At 39.3% G+C, this 15,350-nt stretch overlaps 1 protein-coding gene across 3 annotated transcripts in view; it reads left to right on the forward strand.

Moving 5' to 3' along the window:
• Window positions 1–15,350, forward strand: part of LOC136444389 (YTH domain-containing protein 1-like) — a 46,592-nt gene that overhangs the window by 15,173 nt on the left and 16,069 nt on the right. For 2 of the 3 annotated variants that reach the window (XM_066441919.1, XM_066441920.1), the window contains exons 5-12: window positions 2,090–2,138; window positions 3,639–3,896; window positions 7,078–7,185; window positions 7,921–7,977; window positions 10,184–10,278; window positions 11,764–11,817; window positions 12,894–12,948; window positions 14,519–14,636. In XM_066441919.1, the coding sequence (XP_066298016.1) occupies window positions 2,090–2,138; window positions 3,639–3,896; window positions 7,078–7,185; window positions 7,921–7,977; window positions 10,184–10,278; window positions 11,764–11,817; window positions 12,894–12,948; window positions 14,519–14,636 (794 nt within the window). The remainder of the gene's footprint in view (window positions 1–2,089; window positions 2,139–3,638; window positions 3,897–7,077; window positions 7,186–7,920; window positions 7,978–10,183; window positions 10,279–11,763; window positions 11,818–12,893; window positions 12,949–14,518; window positions 14,637–15,350) is intronic. The other variant, XM_066441921.1, reaches the window with a different exon arrangement.

The following is a 15,350-nucleotide window of genomic DNA, read 5'->3' on the forward strand; positions in this document are numbered from 1 at the left end:
GATTGATATTGAATAAATATTTTGCTGTTGCAATTTTCGCTACTATTAATTTGAATATTTTTCACACACATGCATGTTATTCCTCTTAAAAACTTTGCTAGTGATAATCAAAGATGGGGTGAGAGAATAAAGAATTACAGCAATGTTGCAAAGCTCTAGATATAATGTAAGTTAGTAGGCATTATTAAGTTGAGAAGGTTGTAGTATGGAGGCATGTGTATTTGCAGAAAATATTTTCAAATTGCAGAAAAAAATTTTGACATTCTGCAATATTGCAGAACACTGAAAAAAAGTATTTCTACCACTGGATGCGAAACGCAAACACGTGATGAGGGTTACGTAACATGCAAAATACAGCTGACATTCAATGGTGGCGGACGATCGGTGTAGGAAATGATTTGTCAATGCTACGCAACCGAATACACAACATTTGCATATTCTAAAATAGGTCTGATAAGGGTCGTGTGTACTGTTGTAAGATTGTTAGGGGGCATGCCACCTTTGGTGAGCAAACGGAGAAAGTGAAGGCGTTGTGACCCCTTCTTAGCCACGTGAGTAATTTGACCATCCCCTTTAGGTTAGAACTGATCTTAAAACCCAGGTAGGTGGCACATGTGACGACTGCTACCTCTTTCCCTCCAAGAATGCGCGGGGGAGGTCTGGAGTTACTCTAGAGTTTTATCGCTGTTTTGTGTTGCCCATGAATCTAGGTGAGTGGCCTCTTCCTGCATGGTGTTGTCTAGATCAGCAGTGACACAGGGGATGCTTCTTGGTAAATGGTAATCCTATGTCGTCAGCGTACCCAATATTAGTAGTTGTTGGGTGTTTAATCGTAGACAGATATACCCCTGTGGAACTCGGGATGTGACATTCTGTCACCTGCTGACCTGACTGTTGACAGCAACACGCTGCTTCCTGCCCAACAGGTAACTGTTGATCCACTAAGTATCCACTACGCAAACTGATCTTTTATCCAGGGTTTGATTATGGGGGAAAAATCTGTTCAGCACGAACCTCTCCTGTACCTTCCCTGTGTGGAGATCAGGGAGATTGGTCTCCAGTCTTTCTTAGATGTCGGGTGAGTTGTTTTAGGCACAGGGCAGATATTAGCTGTTTTCCACAGTGATGGCATGATGCCCATGTTGTAGGACGCATTCATCAGATGACTGGGCTTAGATCCTCACAGAACAGGCTCAGTACCCAGTTTGGTATATTGTCAGGTCTGCAGGTTTTTAAGTGTTGCTTTAACCTGGCCAATGCTGCAGAGATCAGAGGAAGCATCAGTTGGTGGAAGTGGGATCAGGGCAAAGGTACTGCTGTGCGACATTGCCTCTGCAAAGAAGTTGCTTAGTTGGTCTGCTGGTTGGTCTTCTGGCACATTGGTGAGGGCGATAATCCGTTTTCATTTCTGTGTGCGGCCCAGTTCGTTGTTTGGGAGCTTCTTCCATCTGGCTACTGTTTTACCGTGTTTCTGGAAGGCTGGCTGTCTTTTCTCGAGTGCTGATTTGGTTTGCATGATGTAGTTGAATGTAGTTAAACCTTTTACCTTATCCGCCAAAAATAATTACTCAAGCAACTGGATAAAATTTTTTGAAACAGTCAGACGTTTCAGACAGCATCCACTGTCTTTCGTCAGTGACTCAATAACGATAGGACTGAGAACACCAGGTTTTATACCAAAACTCTGAGTAGGTATGTAAATGAGGTTAAGACAATTTAAGATGTCTTGAAGTAGTCTTTAAAAGAAGATTAATTCAAGACTTTAACCTTATCCTCTACTGAGCTGGCCCAGTATACACTGGACCAGTCTGTGAGGGCCATGCAGAGTCCTAAGGCGTCTTTCCTGTCCTGTGTTACCATACGGCGCCTCGCTCTGGAGGACGGACAGGGGTGTTGGGGGATTTGGGGTTTCCAAATCACACGTTGTTGTTTTCGGATCAGCTTGCTTTGGTTTAAGATTTAGAAAAACTGTTACTGACAGTTGTTTGTAAATGAAAATTAATTCAAAAGTATCATTTTTATGTTTTATTGTTCAGCATTTATGAGTCATTGTAATTACTATTGATTGCTTTCCTTCTTGTACTTTCAGATGCTTGAAATGTTCCCCATGTCAAAGAGTGAAGGATATAATCGTCAAGGTAAGATAGAATACTGGTTTGGACTTTTTCAGTATTAACCTATGTATGAATAAGGGAGTCTAATTTTAATTAAGATATTCTTTTTGTAGTTTCATCTTTATGCAGACATCTTAAAAGTTAAATGATATTTTCATAATATTCTTGTTCCGCACAAAAATTAATGTGAGTTATTGTAGGGTCACGTTTCCAAACGGGCCCAACTGGACTGAAACCTGTTCGGGCAGAAACGAAAAATATGCACAATTATGCTCATGACTATTTGTTTCAATGTTTGGTGTGTTTTGTTGTCATTTATGTCATATTTTTTTGTTCTGGCAAACTGCCCAGTCGAGAGCCTATTTGGAAATGTGACCCTGGCATATGTAGGATTTTGTGTCAATCATGTCAACTGCCCTAAGCAATCCAGAAACATCGGGGACCAAGAGTCCGGATGCCTGCTACCTCCATGAAATATGTTGAGCTTTTGTAGATTTATTGTTTTATCTACATGTAGATAGTGTCCCATTGATGATACACATAAGGCTGTAATTAGCATAATCTATTCTAAATGATGGTCTTCTCTTCCAAAATGACATCTATTGTATGTGTGAAAGTGAAAGTGCTTGCCTTTGATTAACTAGCTTACAAATGTCACAAGTGTGCTATTCTCACAATTTACCGAAAAGAAAAGTCGATTTATGGCAATTTTGCTTTAATAATGCAACTCCGGCCCTTATTTGCCAAATTGGCCTCTGCTGATGTTCCACCTGCCGTTGATTACATATGCCACGTGTATCAAAGTCCTATTATGAAGAACACTGCAAAATTAGAATTTAGAAGTTCCATCCGTATTCAACCTGTTCAAATGCGCAGAAAAACACAAGAAGTCAATAAAAACTTCAGCAATTTCGGCCAAGAAATAAAAAAAACTGTGGCCATGTTGGAATTTTCGAGAACTCTGGCTGTATCTCGCAATAACACGCAAGAATGACACAAATTGCCCTCTATGGACATTTGCAAAACTGCAATTTCCAAATGTCGAAAGAGGGCTGATGATGAAATAGATTATATCCATATTATTTCTAGGGGCTAAATTAACTACTTTTTTGTTATTTTTGCCATATGAGAAATTTTACTCAACTAAAAAAAAGGTAGAGATTTTTTAAATACTTGTATATCTTATGTCATATCCCGACAAAATAATGTTGAAATAAAACCCAAAGATAGAGTGAGAGAATAAAGAATAACAGTGTAATGCTATGAGTTGCAAAGCTAGAAATGATATTGATATAGTAATAGGCATTTCCCGAATTGTGTATTTGACAAAAATTTTCCGAATTACAGAACAAAAGTTTGATGATATTCTTCAGTATTGCAGAACACTGGAAAAAAGTATTTCTACCACTGATCCTTCAGAGCTATGATTTAGACTGTTGTAGCCCCCTGCTGGATGGCACTCTATATGCAGGTGTGGTGACTAACCCAATGCGGAATGATTGCTTTGTGAAATGTCCTTGCTAGACGCCCCCCCCGGCCTGGAGACTCTGGAGGAGAAAGGTGTGGAGGGGACTGAGGACCCTGGTGGGGTGGAGCCTGCCGCTGTAGATACAGAGCCAGTATCCAGTCAGGAGATGGAGTTTGACACGCGGAGTGAGGCCAGCACTTCATCCTCCCACAGCTTCAGTAGTGCCAGCAACAGTCTGAGCAGGAGCCGTAGTCCCAGTGGGATGGACTCCCGCTCCCCCAGCAGGAGTCTCAGCCCCACCTGCTCAGACTCAGGTACTCACCTCTCCTTATCATGGAAGATGTCAGATTGAGTTGTTTAGGTTAACATCTGTAAAGGCTGTGATCATGAACATAGAAGGATCATTTTTCAGTCATTCCAAAATTCATATCATGTGTATTTTTGGCAATGCTTCAGGAGAGCGCCAAACAGTTATATTAATTATATGTATTTCGTTCCAAACAATTTCGTGAATCCCAGCTATGCCGGGTTGGTATGTCTGGAATGTTACTCGCACACGTAGTAGTAACCAGGCCGAGATTCCATAGGAGGTCAGCCTTATCCTGCTGATAAGATCCTCCGCTGTTTTTGGCGTCTCCTGCAGTTTAACAAATCGCCCCAGCTGCGTGAGCGCTTGAGATGTTTGTTCGCAATCTAACTTGTGTAGCCGTCCTGTCAAAATCTGCACTGCTGACAGGATGATGTTCAATAGAAAAATCAACACTATCACATGCCAATTGTTGTCTGTCATTAGGCCACACCAATTTAATTGTTGGTTCTCGGAATTGCCGCTCCTATTTTTCGGCGTATTGGAAAAAAAAAGATTTGATATCGCCAGAATCCCCATTCACAAAATCACCTCTCAAATAAACCTAATTCCCCTCAAAATCCGCCCGGTACGTTCTTACCTTAGACACTCATTTCTTTTCTTTTTTTTTAAGAATGGGGGATTTGCTACATTATTACCAGGATCCTCTCAAATTGAAAGTTAAGGTTTTTCTGGCAATATTTCCCGGGTATTTTTGCTCGTAATTCTTTTTTTCGGCCTAGCGCCGTTTATTTCCACGCCGCTATGGCGGGAGTGTTTCGGCCAGAGGGCCGTCTTCCAATCAAATGACGGCCTCGTCTAGCTTGGGACGGTCTGAACGCAGACAGAGGCCGTCCACTCTGAAAAATTCGGCAATTTGTGTTTTCCACTGAAGCTACGGGCATATGGACACCGTCCAGCGTCAGAAAATAGCATTCCTTCGTTTGTTTGGTATTGTTATGCTAGAAAACAATAGATGTCGGCACCTTTCGCATATGTTGATCTCATTAAAAACTCGTTTTTCAAGATTCAAGTAGGTATTTCGAAGTTTATGCAAGTGTCATTCTGTCATATTCATTTTTTGTCATTCGTGTCCTGCAAACTATGACAGAGCACGATTGAAAGCCGAAAACCTCATAAGAATTTGTATTCAAGGATCAGCCATCGACCAGTTCCATTTCTACCGGGATATTAAAACATAAACCTGAGAATGAAATGTATTTCTACTGCTGTAATTTCAGTCCGAGCCACAGGCGCCATCTTGAGGTTTGAATACTCGTGAACATGCAACAAGCCCGCATGTTCTGAGCTCTGATTGGCTTAGCTCAGATAACCTGTGCTCTGATTGGTTGATCTAAAGAAAGCATATGGGTTTCACGTGAACAATATGACGGGAGTTTCTTAGAGGGTTTGCAGGTTGCGTTGTAAGCTGCACAAAATTAACCGCCTCTTGGAACGTTTAAAGCAATTTTTAGCAGCCTTCATAACGATATTAGGCCACACCAATTTTACTTGTTGATTCTCAGGATTTTTTTAGAAAAAAACTGGAGCGACAGGGCGAAAAAAAATAATAATGATTTTTTTTGCAAATAGTCTGGGGTGAAGATAAGGGTTAACATAACATAAAGAATAAGATGATTATTCAAGTTTCAGCTTTGTATGGCTTGTTTCAATGCAATGCACCCCTTTCTTTGATCTAGAACTATAATTTTAGTAGCAAAATTACCTTTTGCCATGTAATATATGGATTGATATTGAGAAATAGTTTTGATAAATGAAAATGTACAACTTATGATCAATGTGACCACACTTTGTAGGCATGTGCAAGCCTACAAGGATAATCTATTTTAGTGGCTATTGAGTTTTACAACTGAACAGATAGTAAAATTGGGAGTAAAAATTTGTGAATGGGAATAGTGACCACATTTTTTTTTTTCAAAATGGGAAAAACAGGACAGGCTATTCGGAGAAGGAACCAAAAAAATTGGTGTGGCCTCAATGAAAATTTAGCCAAGCCTCTTCTGTCAATGCAGTTTCTGCAGCATAGAAAAAAATGAAGCCGTATATGATTTTGCGGTGGGAAAATTCCGCTAGCGCTATTTCTGCGCTGATATGGACGCATTAAACCTACATTTAGTTTTACTCAACAATCATTCGCCACTCAGAATGCAGGAAATAGAGTTTGAAGGGTCCAAAATATCAACAATTTCCAGGGGACCCCCCCTGATGTTGTTTGCATAAACGCCATAAGGGCGTCGGATCAAGGACATTATATAGGGATACTCCATCAAAAACAGCGATCCTTTGTTACAGTAGCAAATGCTCCATTGTTCAGTATCGACTTCATTCAGAAGTTTTCACAGACAAAGCTGGCACAAAAATATGGGAATTTTCATGAATTTTAGCAAAATTATCCAGAAAATTAAGGAAGAAATGTTGTGAATGTGGAAACCAGTGTAATAATAGAGATGAGTTAGCTGTTAATCGGTTTGAATACTTGTTTGACATTTGGTAGTCATTTTAGATAGAGGCATAGCTGTTATGAACTTCTATTTCACTTAATTACCGTAGTGCTGATGATTCAATGGTGCTTTTTCAAATTGTATGTTTTATTGCGTGTTATGTACATTGATAGCTTTTATAATGAACTTATTGTTCATTTTAAAATAAAGTACAAATTGTAAGCCAAGACCAGCTTTTTCAAAAGCACTTAAGTTAAGTGCCGTAACTTCAAAATTGCTTTCCCCGATCTGCCTTTCTCTATTAAAACAGTACTCCTTTCCCAAAATGACAATTTTTCTTATAGACTCAACAGCCCTTGAGTGACTTTCTCTGGCAGATTTTACTTCAAGAAAAGGGAAAAGACAGTTCACAGTAACTTCACACTCAGAAACGTTGACAAAACGCCAGCTTTTTTGAAAAGCTCTTGTTTGCCTTGTCTCTTCATATTCTTTCTGAAAAAAATCTGAGAAGCAACAAATAAGATTGGTTTGGCCAAAACTATGTCATGTAGGCCATGAATATGTCTGCAGGATACATGCATTTGTTATATCCTGGGCATTATCATTTCAAATTGGTTCTCTTTTTCACCCTCTTGTCTTGACTGCTGATTGGCATGATATATGTCATTGTCTCTTCTTATTTTTTAGGGACGGAAAGTAAGAAAGTTTTACACGGTGATCGAAGGAAGAGGAAGAGGAAAATCTCACCAATTGTTTTTGACAGAGGAAACACTTCTGACTCTGAAAATGAGACTGGTAGGATAAATTTGATAAGATATCCCAAATATTAGGAATCTTACCAATTTAAATTTTGTAACTATCTTGGGTGAAGTGTTTTAACACTGTTAAATGCTCTTCATCAAATGTCTTTCCGATATTTGTCTTATTGTTTTGTATACAAATGAATGTGAGAATTTCTGTATGCGAAGGTCAGAATTTGAATGTTAATGATTGAATTGACTTAAAAGCGCTATCACAAATTAGATTTGTGTTACCTCTGACTTTATAATGGGAATATCATCCAAAAAGACAACAAGACAAAAGTTTTTATCAAACTGACACAAATTGCCCGGTCACAGCGAAGACGCCAACGTGCCGTTGGTCCAGTGAGATACCCGCCTTACACTATGAAGTTCCCACGCAGATGATTGTCTCCTTTGACATTGTCTTTTGTTGTTTGGATTCTCATCCCTGTTAAATGTTTGTATGAATGTGGGGGAAATGCATATCTCCAAATAGACATATGGCTTTGGATTATTTTGCATTTTGTATGTTTTTTTAAGTGATTTTCTTTTCTACTTCACATGCATCACTTACTCTAGAATGATGGACAAAGTAATGAAAAAAAATGAACAATCATGTTTTAGTCCTAGATCTGCTTATTAAGGAGATGCTATTTGTTGTACATTGAAAGTCACAGAGCATGCAGTACACGTCAAGTAAATCTGCATTTCTTTGCTGCTTCCATGCTTAAAGTTTTATGTTTTGCAGCCTCAAGATCTAAACGAACAAGAGTCCCTTCATCAAGCGTGAAAGCAGTGAAGAAAGGTTGTATTCACAGTAGCATTGGTTAGGCCACAACAAGTAAAGTTTATGGATGACATCCTCTCTATATCCCAACTGTAATGCAAGAGGGTGAAAAAACAACAAGATCATGGGTAAAAAAACAACAAGATGGCTAAATTTTCAACTTAGATACTTGTCTAGTAACTATAAAGATTGTAGCAAGAATTGAAGGGACTAAACATGGTTCACAGCCAACAAGTCTTTTATTCCTGGATTCAAGAAATGCACAAAGTGAAACTACAGTGGTAGACACACTTTCATGCCCCCTTTTTTTGACAACTATCAAAATTTTGTAGTTTCACTCCTACAACTGCAGTCATGGCTACCTCACTAGTGTCACTTCTACAAGTACAATCAAGGTTACATCACGACATTCCATTTTGGAACTTTCTCCTCCTTTCTCGTTCTTTTTCTTTTTTTATATCAGGTGAAAATTATTTGAATGAAAGACATTATTGCACGTTTATGGTCTGATGAGCTAAGCACAGTGATAACAAAATGTGATATCTCATCTAAAGACTAATCAATACCGCTATGTAACAGGTTCAATTTCTTCTCACTTCTTATGTATGAGCATACAGGGTTCAGAAAATATGGCTTGTCTAGTTTCATATGGATACTAACTTTTCTGGGCTATCTAAGTAATGAAAACTAAGAAACTTATCTTGTATACAATTTAAGAGGATATTCCTCTCATTGTTGTATAGTGAGAGCAGTGCCGGCATCAAAATGGCACTTGTCCTCAGTCTTACCTAAATCGCAATATTGGCAAGTTCTATGCTCCAAAGGAATGCAGTTATGTCTGCCTTTTTCAATAATGTAGTTTGTGTGAACTAATCCGGAGTTTTTGTGATGGCTGTTTTGTGTCGAATGTTTGTAGATTTTAGATATTTCTCTTCGAAGTAAGTATCTGTAAGTAATCTGTATGTTACTAATCTGTTGGTACTAGGCATTTCTGTTGTGAAAGATTGGAAATACATATCTTTAAAACGTTGGTAGATGGATGGGATGATTTGAGATGAATTTAAGACAAAAGACATCAGTAAAGTCCAGACATAAGCAAAACCACATTCCTCAAGCATCTTGCGGATTCCTGAAGCCCCTGATGCATCTAAATCAAGTTGACACAAAAGAGCGTCTGCTGCAAGGCTGTCAGCTGGCACGTTCTGCCGTATTCTAATATAGTGTTTAATCAGGTGTGGATGGATGGTTCTAATCGAAGGGGGCACCTGACCTCAATTCCGCCATCACAGCTAGATTACATGCAGATTTTGGAACTTTTATTGTTTGCCTGCAGAATTTTACTTGGATGGCTTCAATTAATGAGGGCGCTGATGTCATCCATGAAATTTACTTGCTGTGGCCTTAAGTAGAAAACTCAAAAACATCATATTATGGAAGAGTTCATGTAGTACATTGTGTAATTTTAATGTTTCACTTCCCATATGAGAGAGGTCTATTTTTGATTGTTTCCAGTGTTGACACCTCTCCCATTCAAGTCTGGAATAGAACTTTTCCTATTTTGACAAATGCTAAATACACATGTAGTACCAGGCTGAGCATAAAAGGTTTTGGATGGAACCTTTTTACACATTGTGAACAATTCTGTTCTTCGCACATGTTTGATCTTATGATAGCTTTAAATTTATAAATATTGATTGCTGCAGATTCAGATCACCTTCATTTAAATTTTAAAGTAACTCACAGAAATTTTCAAAATTGATGTAAGAATTATCAAGAAAATTATATGATAATCGCCATGCCATTGTCCAGTTGAAATCTTTCTTTCACAACATTCTCAACTGCAACTTTGTTACCTCCATTAAATTTCATGGAGGTTATATTTTAGGCAGCAGAACGTCCAGTTTTGCTATCTCTTTTTCGGCGATTCTTGGGTGGTAGATAAGTCCTGTGCTTAGAAAGAAGTAACTTAATTTGAAGCCGCCATGCATCTGCCCTGATTGATTGATTGATTGATTGTCATAATACCATACTGTTTGAAAGCTTTAAATTTGTGGTTACTACTTGATAAGATAAAACCTACATGTAAGTACCATAGTTGATTAGAACGAAAGATAATGGACAAGTTGATTTGAAGATAATAACTTCGAAGTGGGCAACCTGGCAGAAAAAAGTATTTCGAGCACTGAGCCATAATAACATTACACATTTCTTGTCTGATATTCAGATCAGTCCTCCAAACTTCGGTACCTGTTCCGTGATGCCAGGTTCTTCCTAGTAAAGAGTAACAACCATGAGAATGTGGCACTAGCAAAAGCAAAGGTAAACTTGAGCTGCTTATTATTGTCTTGAAGCTAGTTACATTTCAATACAGCTTTACTTTGTACATACAGTTCACTCACATGTATCTCATGAAGAATTATACTAGTACTGTCAAGCCTGTACAAGTGACCACCTCTACATACATTATGTATGTGCCACCTGGCCAATGTGACCACTTCCTGAAATAATCTTTCCCATTGACACAAGCATTGAAAATCCTGACTATAGTGACCACCTGTGGAAATAGATCAGAATTTTTGGGCCCCAAGTGGTCTGCATCCATTGGGCAGTTTTTAGAGTACGTGTAGACTGGAGAGAACGTGTAGACTGGAGAGTACATGTAGACTGGAGAGTATGTGTAGACTGGAGAGTACGTGTAGACTGGAGAGTACATGTAGACTGGAGAGTATGTGTAGACTGGAGAGTATGTGTAGACTGGAGAGTAGGTGTAGACTAGAGAGTAGGTGTAGACTGGAGAGTACATGTAGACTGGAGAGTACTTGTAGACTGGAGAGTACATGTAGACTGGAGAGTACGTGTAGACTGGAGAGTACGTGTAGACTGGAGAGTACATGTAGACTGGAAAGTATGTGTAGACTGGAGAGTACATGTAGACTGGAGAGTACATGTAGACTGGAGAGTACGTGTAGACTGGAGAGTACATGTAGACTGGAGAGCACAGTCACGTACATACATGTAAACTGGAGAGTACATGTAGACTGGAGAGTATGTGTAGACTGGAGAGTATGTGTAGACTGGAGAGTAGGTGTAGACTAGAGAGTAGGTGAAGACTGGAGAGTACATGTAGACTGGAGAGTACTTGTAGACTGGAGAGTACATGTAGACTGGAGAGTACGTGTAGACTGGAGAGTACGTGTAGACTGGAGAGTACATGTAGACTGGAAAGTATGTGTAGACTGGAGAGTACATGTAGACTGGAGAGTACATGTAGACTGGAGAGTACTTGTAGACTGGAGAGTACATGTAGACTGGAGAGTACGTGTAGACTGGAGAGTACGTGTAGACTGGAGAGTACATGTAGACTGGAGAGTACATGTAAACTGGAGAGTACATGTAGACTGGAGAGTACATGTAGACTGGAGAGTACATGTAGACTGGAGAGTACAATGTAGACTGGAGAGTACAATGTAGACTGGAGAGTACATGTAGACTGGAGAGTACATGTAGACTGGAGATTACATGTATACTAAAGAGTTTAAGACAGAAGCACATTTTGATTGATTGATAGAAAGCTAGCATCATTAAGCATAAGTATACAAAATGTAACTCACAAAAATAAAGACCCTCCAATATTTCTTAAATAATTTATTGTTAAACACACGACACTAAACATTATGTTACAGTAAGTAGGAAACGTGCTGCTATCCTTTGTGATTACTTCACAGACGCGTTTGTGGATTTGTATGACTACTGCAATTTTTCACCTGATCCAGGTTACAGTAATTTATGGTGTGCTTATTTCAGGGTGTGTGGTCCACTCCTCCCAACAATGAAATGAGACTCAACCAGGCTTTCAAGGTTAGAAGTGTTTAACATTGTTCTTAGGTGAATCAGTAGTTTGCTTCTTCAATGTTTAACACATACATTGTGTACATATTTAGGGGGCTGTCACTCTTGTTCGTAATCAAGTCCTTATGAGTTCGGTATTGACACTTTTTGATAAGCAGGTCCATGCAAAATACTCACTTCATACACATCTCAGTAGCAAGTGTTCTGATAAGATCTCACAAACCGTGACAAAAATCACGGCCGGCGGAAAAATTTCCAAAATTACTGGACGGCATTAAAAATCCTCAGGCAAAACCTTGGCCTCTGCATAGTTTTTTTATAAATCTGAAACATCATTGTCGGTTTTAAACATCGGACTCTGACTGCAGACAATCGGGGAGACTGCAGTTGGCTCAGCGGACTGCCCCCTCCCCCAGTGTCTCCGCACTTGTTCCGCCTTCTCCTTGCTCACAAGGCTGTGCTCTAGATCTATCCCTGGCAAGTAGTTCTCAACTTCATCGCTGCTATCTGGGCTTGAGGACCACGGGCTGATGCAGGGGCCACCGTTTTGTTACTCCTGCGCCATATTTATAGTAAGAAACATCCAGCGATTGTTTTCCCGACTTTTGCCGACCCTGAGATCGTCACCGCGGAGATACTCAAGGTTAAGTTAACAGAAATGCACGAATTTGAAATTGTCTCACGTGATCTGTCCCCGAAGATATCACAGAAAGTGCCGTAAACCTCAGAAGTCTGTGCGAGGCAGTATACAAATGTACATGTATGTCGACATGCCGAAACGCCGGCAGGTTTGCGCGGCACAGGTTTCAGTTTATTTACAGCACCGCTAAATTGTTTGCTAAATTGAGAACCATTGAATGCTGAGCCTCATTTTTCATTCTGCAAAATTTCAGTGTTCTGACATGTCTGAATACTTAAGTCTGACAAGTTTGCATTTCTGGCGGTATTACTGATGTTACATTTAGTATATATCCCTAAATCCTGGATGTATGGAAACCTCCAGATTTAGGTGAAGTAGTGTTACATGGAATATCAGAATTTTTGGACTTTTTCAGACATTCAGAAATCTTGTATATGTTCAACAGGACTCCCGCAACATTATTCTGGTGTTTTCTGTGAAGGAGAGTGGGAAATTCCAAGGTATGTAATGTTATCCACGGTACATGGTAATGTTCTCCATGGTGAATTGTTTCAAGATATTGCTTCACTTTAAAACTGGTTTCGTCATGTAAATGCTTAACCTCTGAGTCAGTAGACGATTACTGCTGTACTATTTTAATTTCTCCTCTCATTATTACATCCACACTTGGTCTGAAGTAAGTAAAGCCATGATATCTGACTAAAGCTACATGCTTTAGCCAACTTGCCAGTTCATGTGAATGTTGTGAATAGGAACTCCATCATGGCAGAATGATATTCCATACATGCATGTTCTCGATAAAAGTGACACTTTTTAAACTTTTAAAAGTTTTCAACATCTGTTACAAGCCATTGGCAAAATGGGGGTGCATACTTTATTTCAGGTAAGTACCCAGAAAAATGGGAAGAGGACCTCCAACTGGCATTAGGAACCCAGAACTTTCAGTCGCACATTAGATCTTGCCCTCCGGTAATGTCCAAGTCATAGTTAAATCCATGGAGACACCAATATTGGGTGGTATTTAGCGAGAAATTACGATAAAATTAGCCTCTTTGCCTTTGGTTGGAGATGACTGTACCGTACCGGGCGACCAAGAACAACATGGCATGGTCAAAAGTAGGTAATTTGGTCGGTCTACTACCTGTATGATACAGGTGGCAATTTTTGTGAGGGATTATTGTTTTCTTCATTAAACTGTACATTAAGTCAGAAGTGGATTCAATAAAGGGTTTGACTTTGTAACTGACTTATTTGTTTGAAAAAGAAAAGTATTTGCGTCTCTTTTGAACCAACTGTTTGTTCATGCTACCAGTAAAATATTCTAACCTGATGGCTCAAGCTGCATATAGTAACTAAAGCCAGTTTTTGGTCACAATTTAATCACTGAAAATGGTCGAAAAACTCCCTTTCCTATAAACTAGAGCAAGGTGGTGCTACAGTTTTGGGTAGGATGCAAAACTGTGCAAGTTGTTTTCATGTACAACTTTTCCTCTGTGAACTAATCTAGTGCGCTGCCAAATTTGATAGATTTGTCACTTGCAGTAGGATCTATTAGGCAATTCACAAGTTTGCAGAGATGATGTCAGCAGGGAGACATGATTTCTATGAATCTAAGCATGGACGTGATGTAAAAGTCCTTGATTTGAGTAAAATTACCAAGGGAAAAAGAGAAGGTACATCATACATTTAAATTTGTCCTGTTCAAAAAGTGTTAAAGACCAATGGAGAAAACATTCATACTCAATTTCAGATTTTACATTATGGCCCCACAGATTTTTCTGCAACCAGCCTTGTATCAGGGGTAGTAGTTACTGTATTATATATAGTTAGTATGCAGAAAATCTTGTATATATGCATGTATGTCAGCTATTTGATGCACTCATTCGGGCTGACGCTTGTCCAACACGTTATGGGCAATGGTATTTCATTTCATTGCTTACATTCTATAGTTCACAATGTCTGGCAAGCAATGTGGAATATCAACTATTGGTTCATAGGTTGCGAACTAGATTATTGAACAAGTTCAGGCAGTAGCATACAAGGTAAGTTGACAGAAGATGTCTTTTTCAGGTTTTGCTCGAATGTCGAGTGAGTCCCGTCGGGATGTAAAGCCCGTCCAGTGGGTGCTGCCGCCAGGCCTGAGTGCCAAGGCTTTGGGAGGGGTTATCAAGCTAGACTGGATCAACAGGTAAATTCTGAGAATTTCAATACATCAATGAGATATGCAAATCTAAGTTTCCCAACTTCAATGCTGTCAAGTTGTTCATTTGTACATCAGTGTAAAGCCTGCATATGATTGCTAATTTTGTTATTAGTATATTTTGAGAGTTATTAACAAAATCTCTGAATTGTTCAATTGCCTTCTCTAAGACGGTTATGTTGATCCTGAAGAAGGCGACAGTTACTGTAGTAAAAATTTGATCCTGTGTATGCCTTAGTGTTGGAAGAAAGTTTAGCATTGTATTCTGATTACTACCAGCACAGATGAGCTTCCATTATAAGAAGGTTATATGTTTTTGGTAACATTTGCATGTTTGATTGTTTGTGGATGAACAGCATAACTCAAGAAGGCCTGAATAAATTGTACTGAAATGTATCTTCTTGCTATATTTCACCCAAAGTTGTATAATTTGGGCTCCCGTGTCATTTTATGGAAGCCAATGACCTACCGGTAAAAGTTGGTATGGAGGTCCTTAGATCTTTGTTTGGATTTACAGGACTACAGGGGGTGGGCTGGTGCACTGGAAGCCCAATCAGAAAAAAATTTCTATGGCCCTCCCCACCATCCCAATATTTTTGTCCGTGTCCCCCCCCCCCCCCCCCCCGACCTCAATACATTTTTCAAAGGTTCCCCCCGAAAACGAACCATCTTCAGATCAAAGATATGAAAAAGGAAGCTTTT

The sequence above is a fragment of the Branchiostoma lanceolatum genome, chromosome 11 (assembly GCF_035083965.1).
Source record: "Branchiostoma lanceolatum isolate klBraLanc5 chromosome 11, klBraLanc5.hap2, whole genome shotgun sequence".
Taxonomy (NCBI): Eukaryota; Metazoa; Chordata; class Leptocardii; order Amphioxiformes; family Branchiostomatidae; genus Branchiostoma; species Branchiostoma lanceolatum.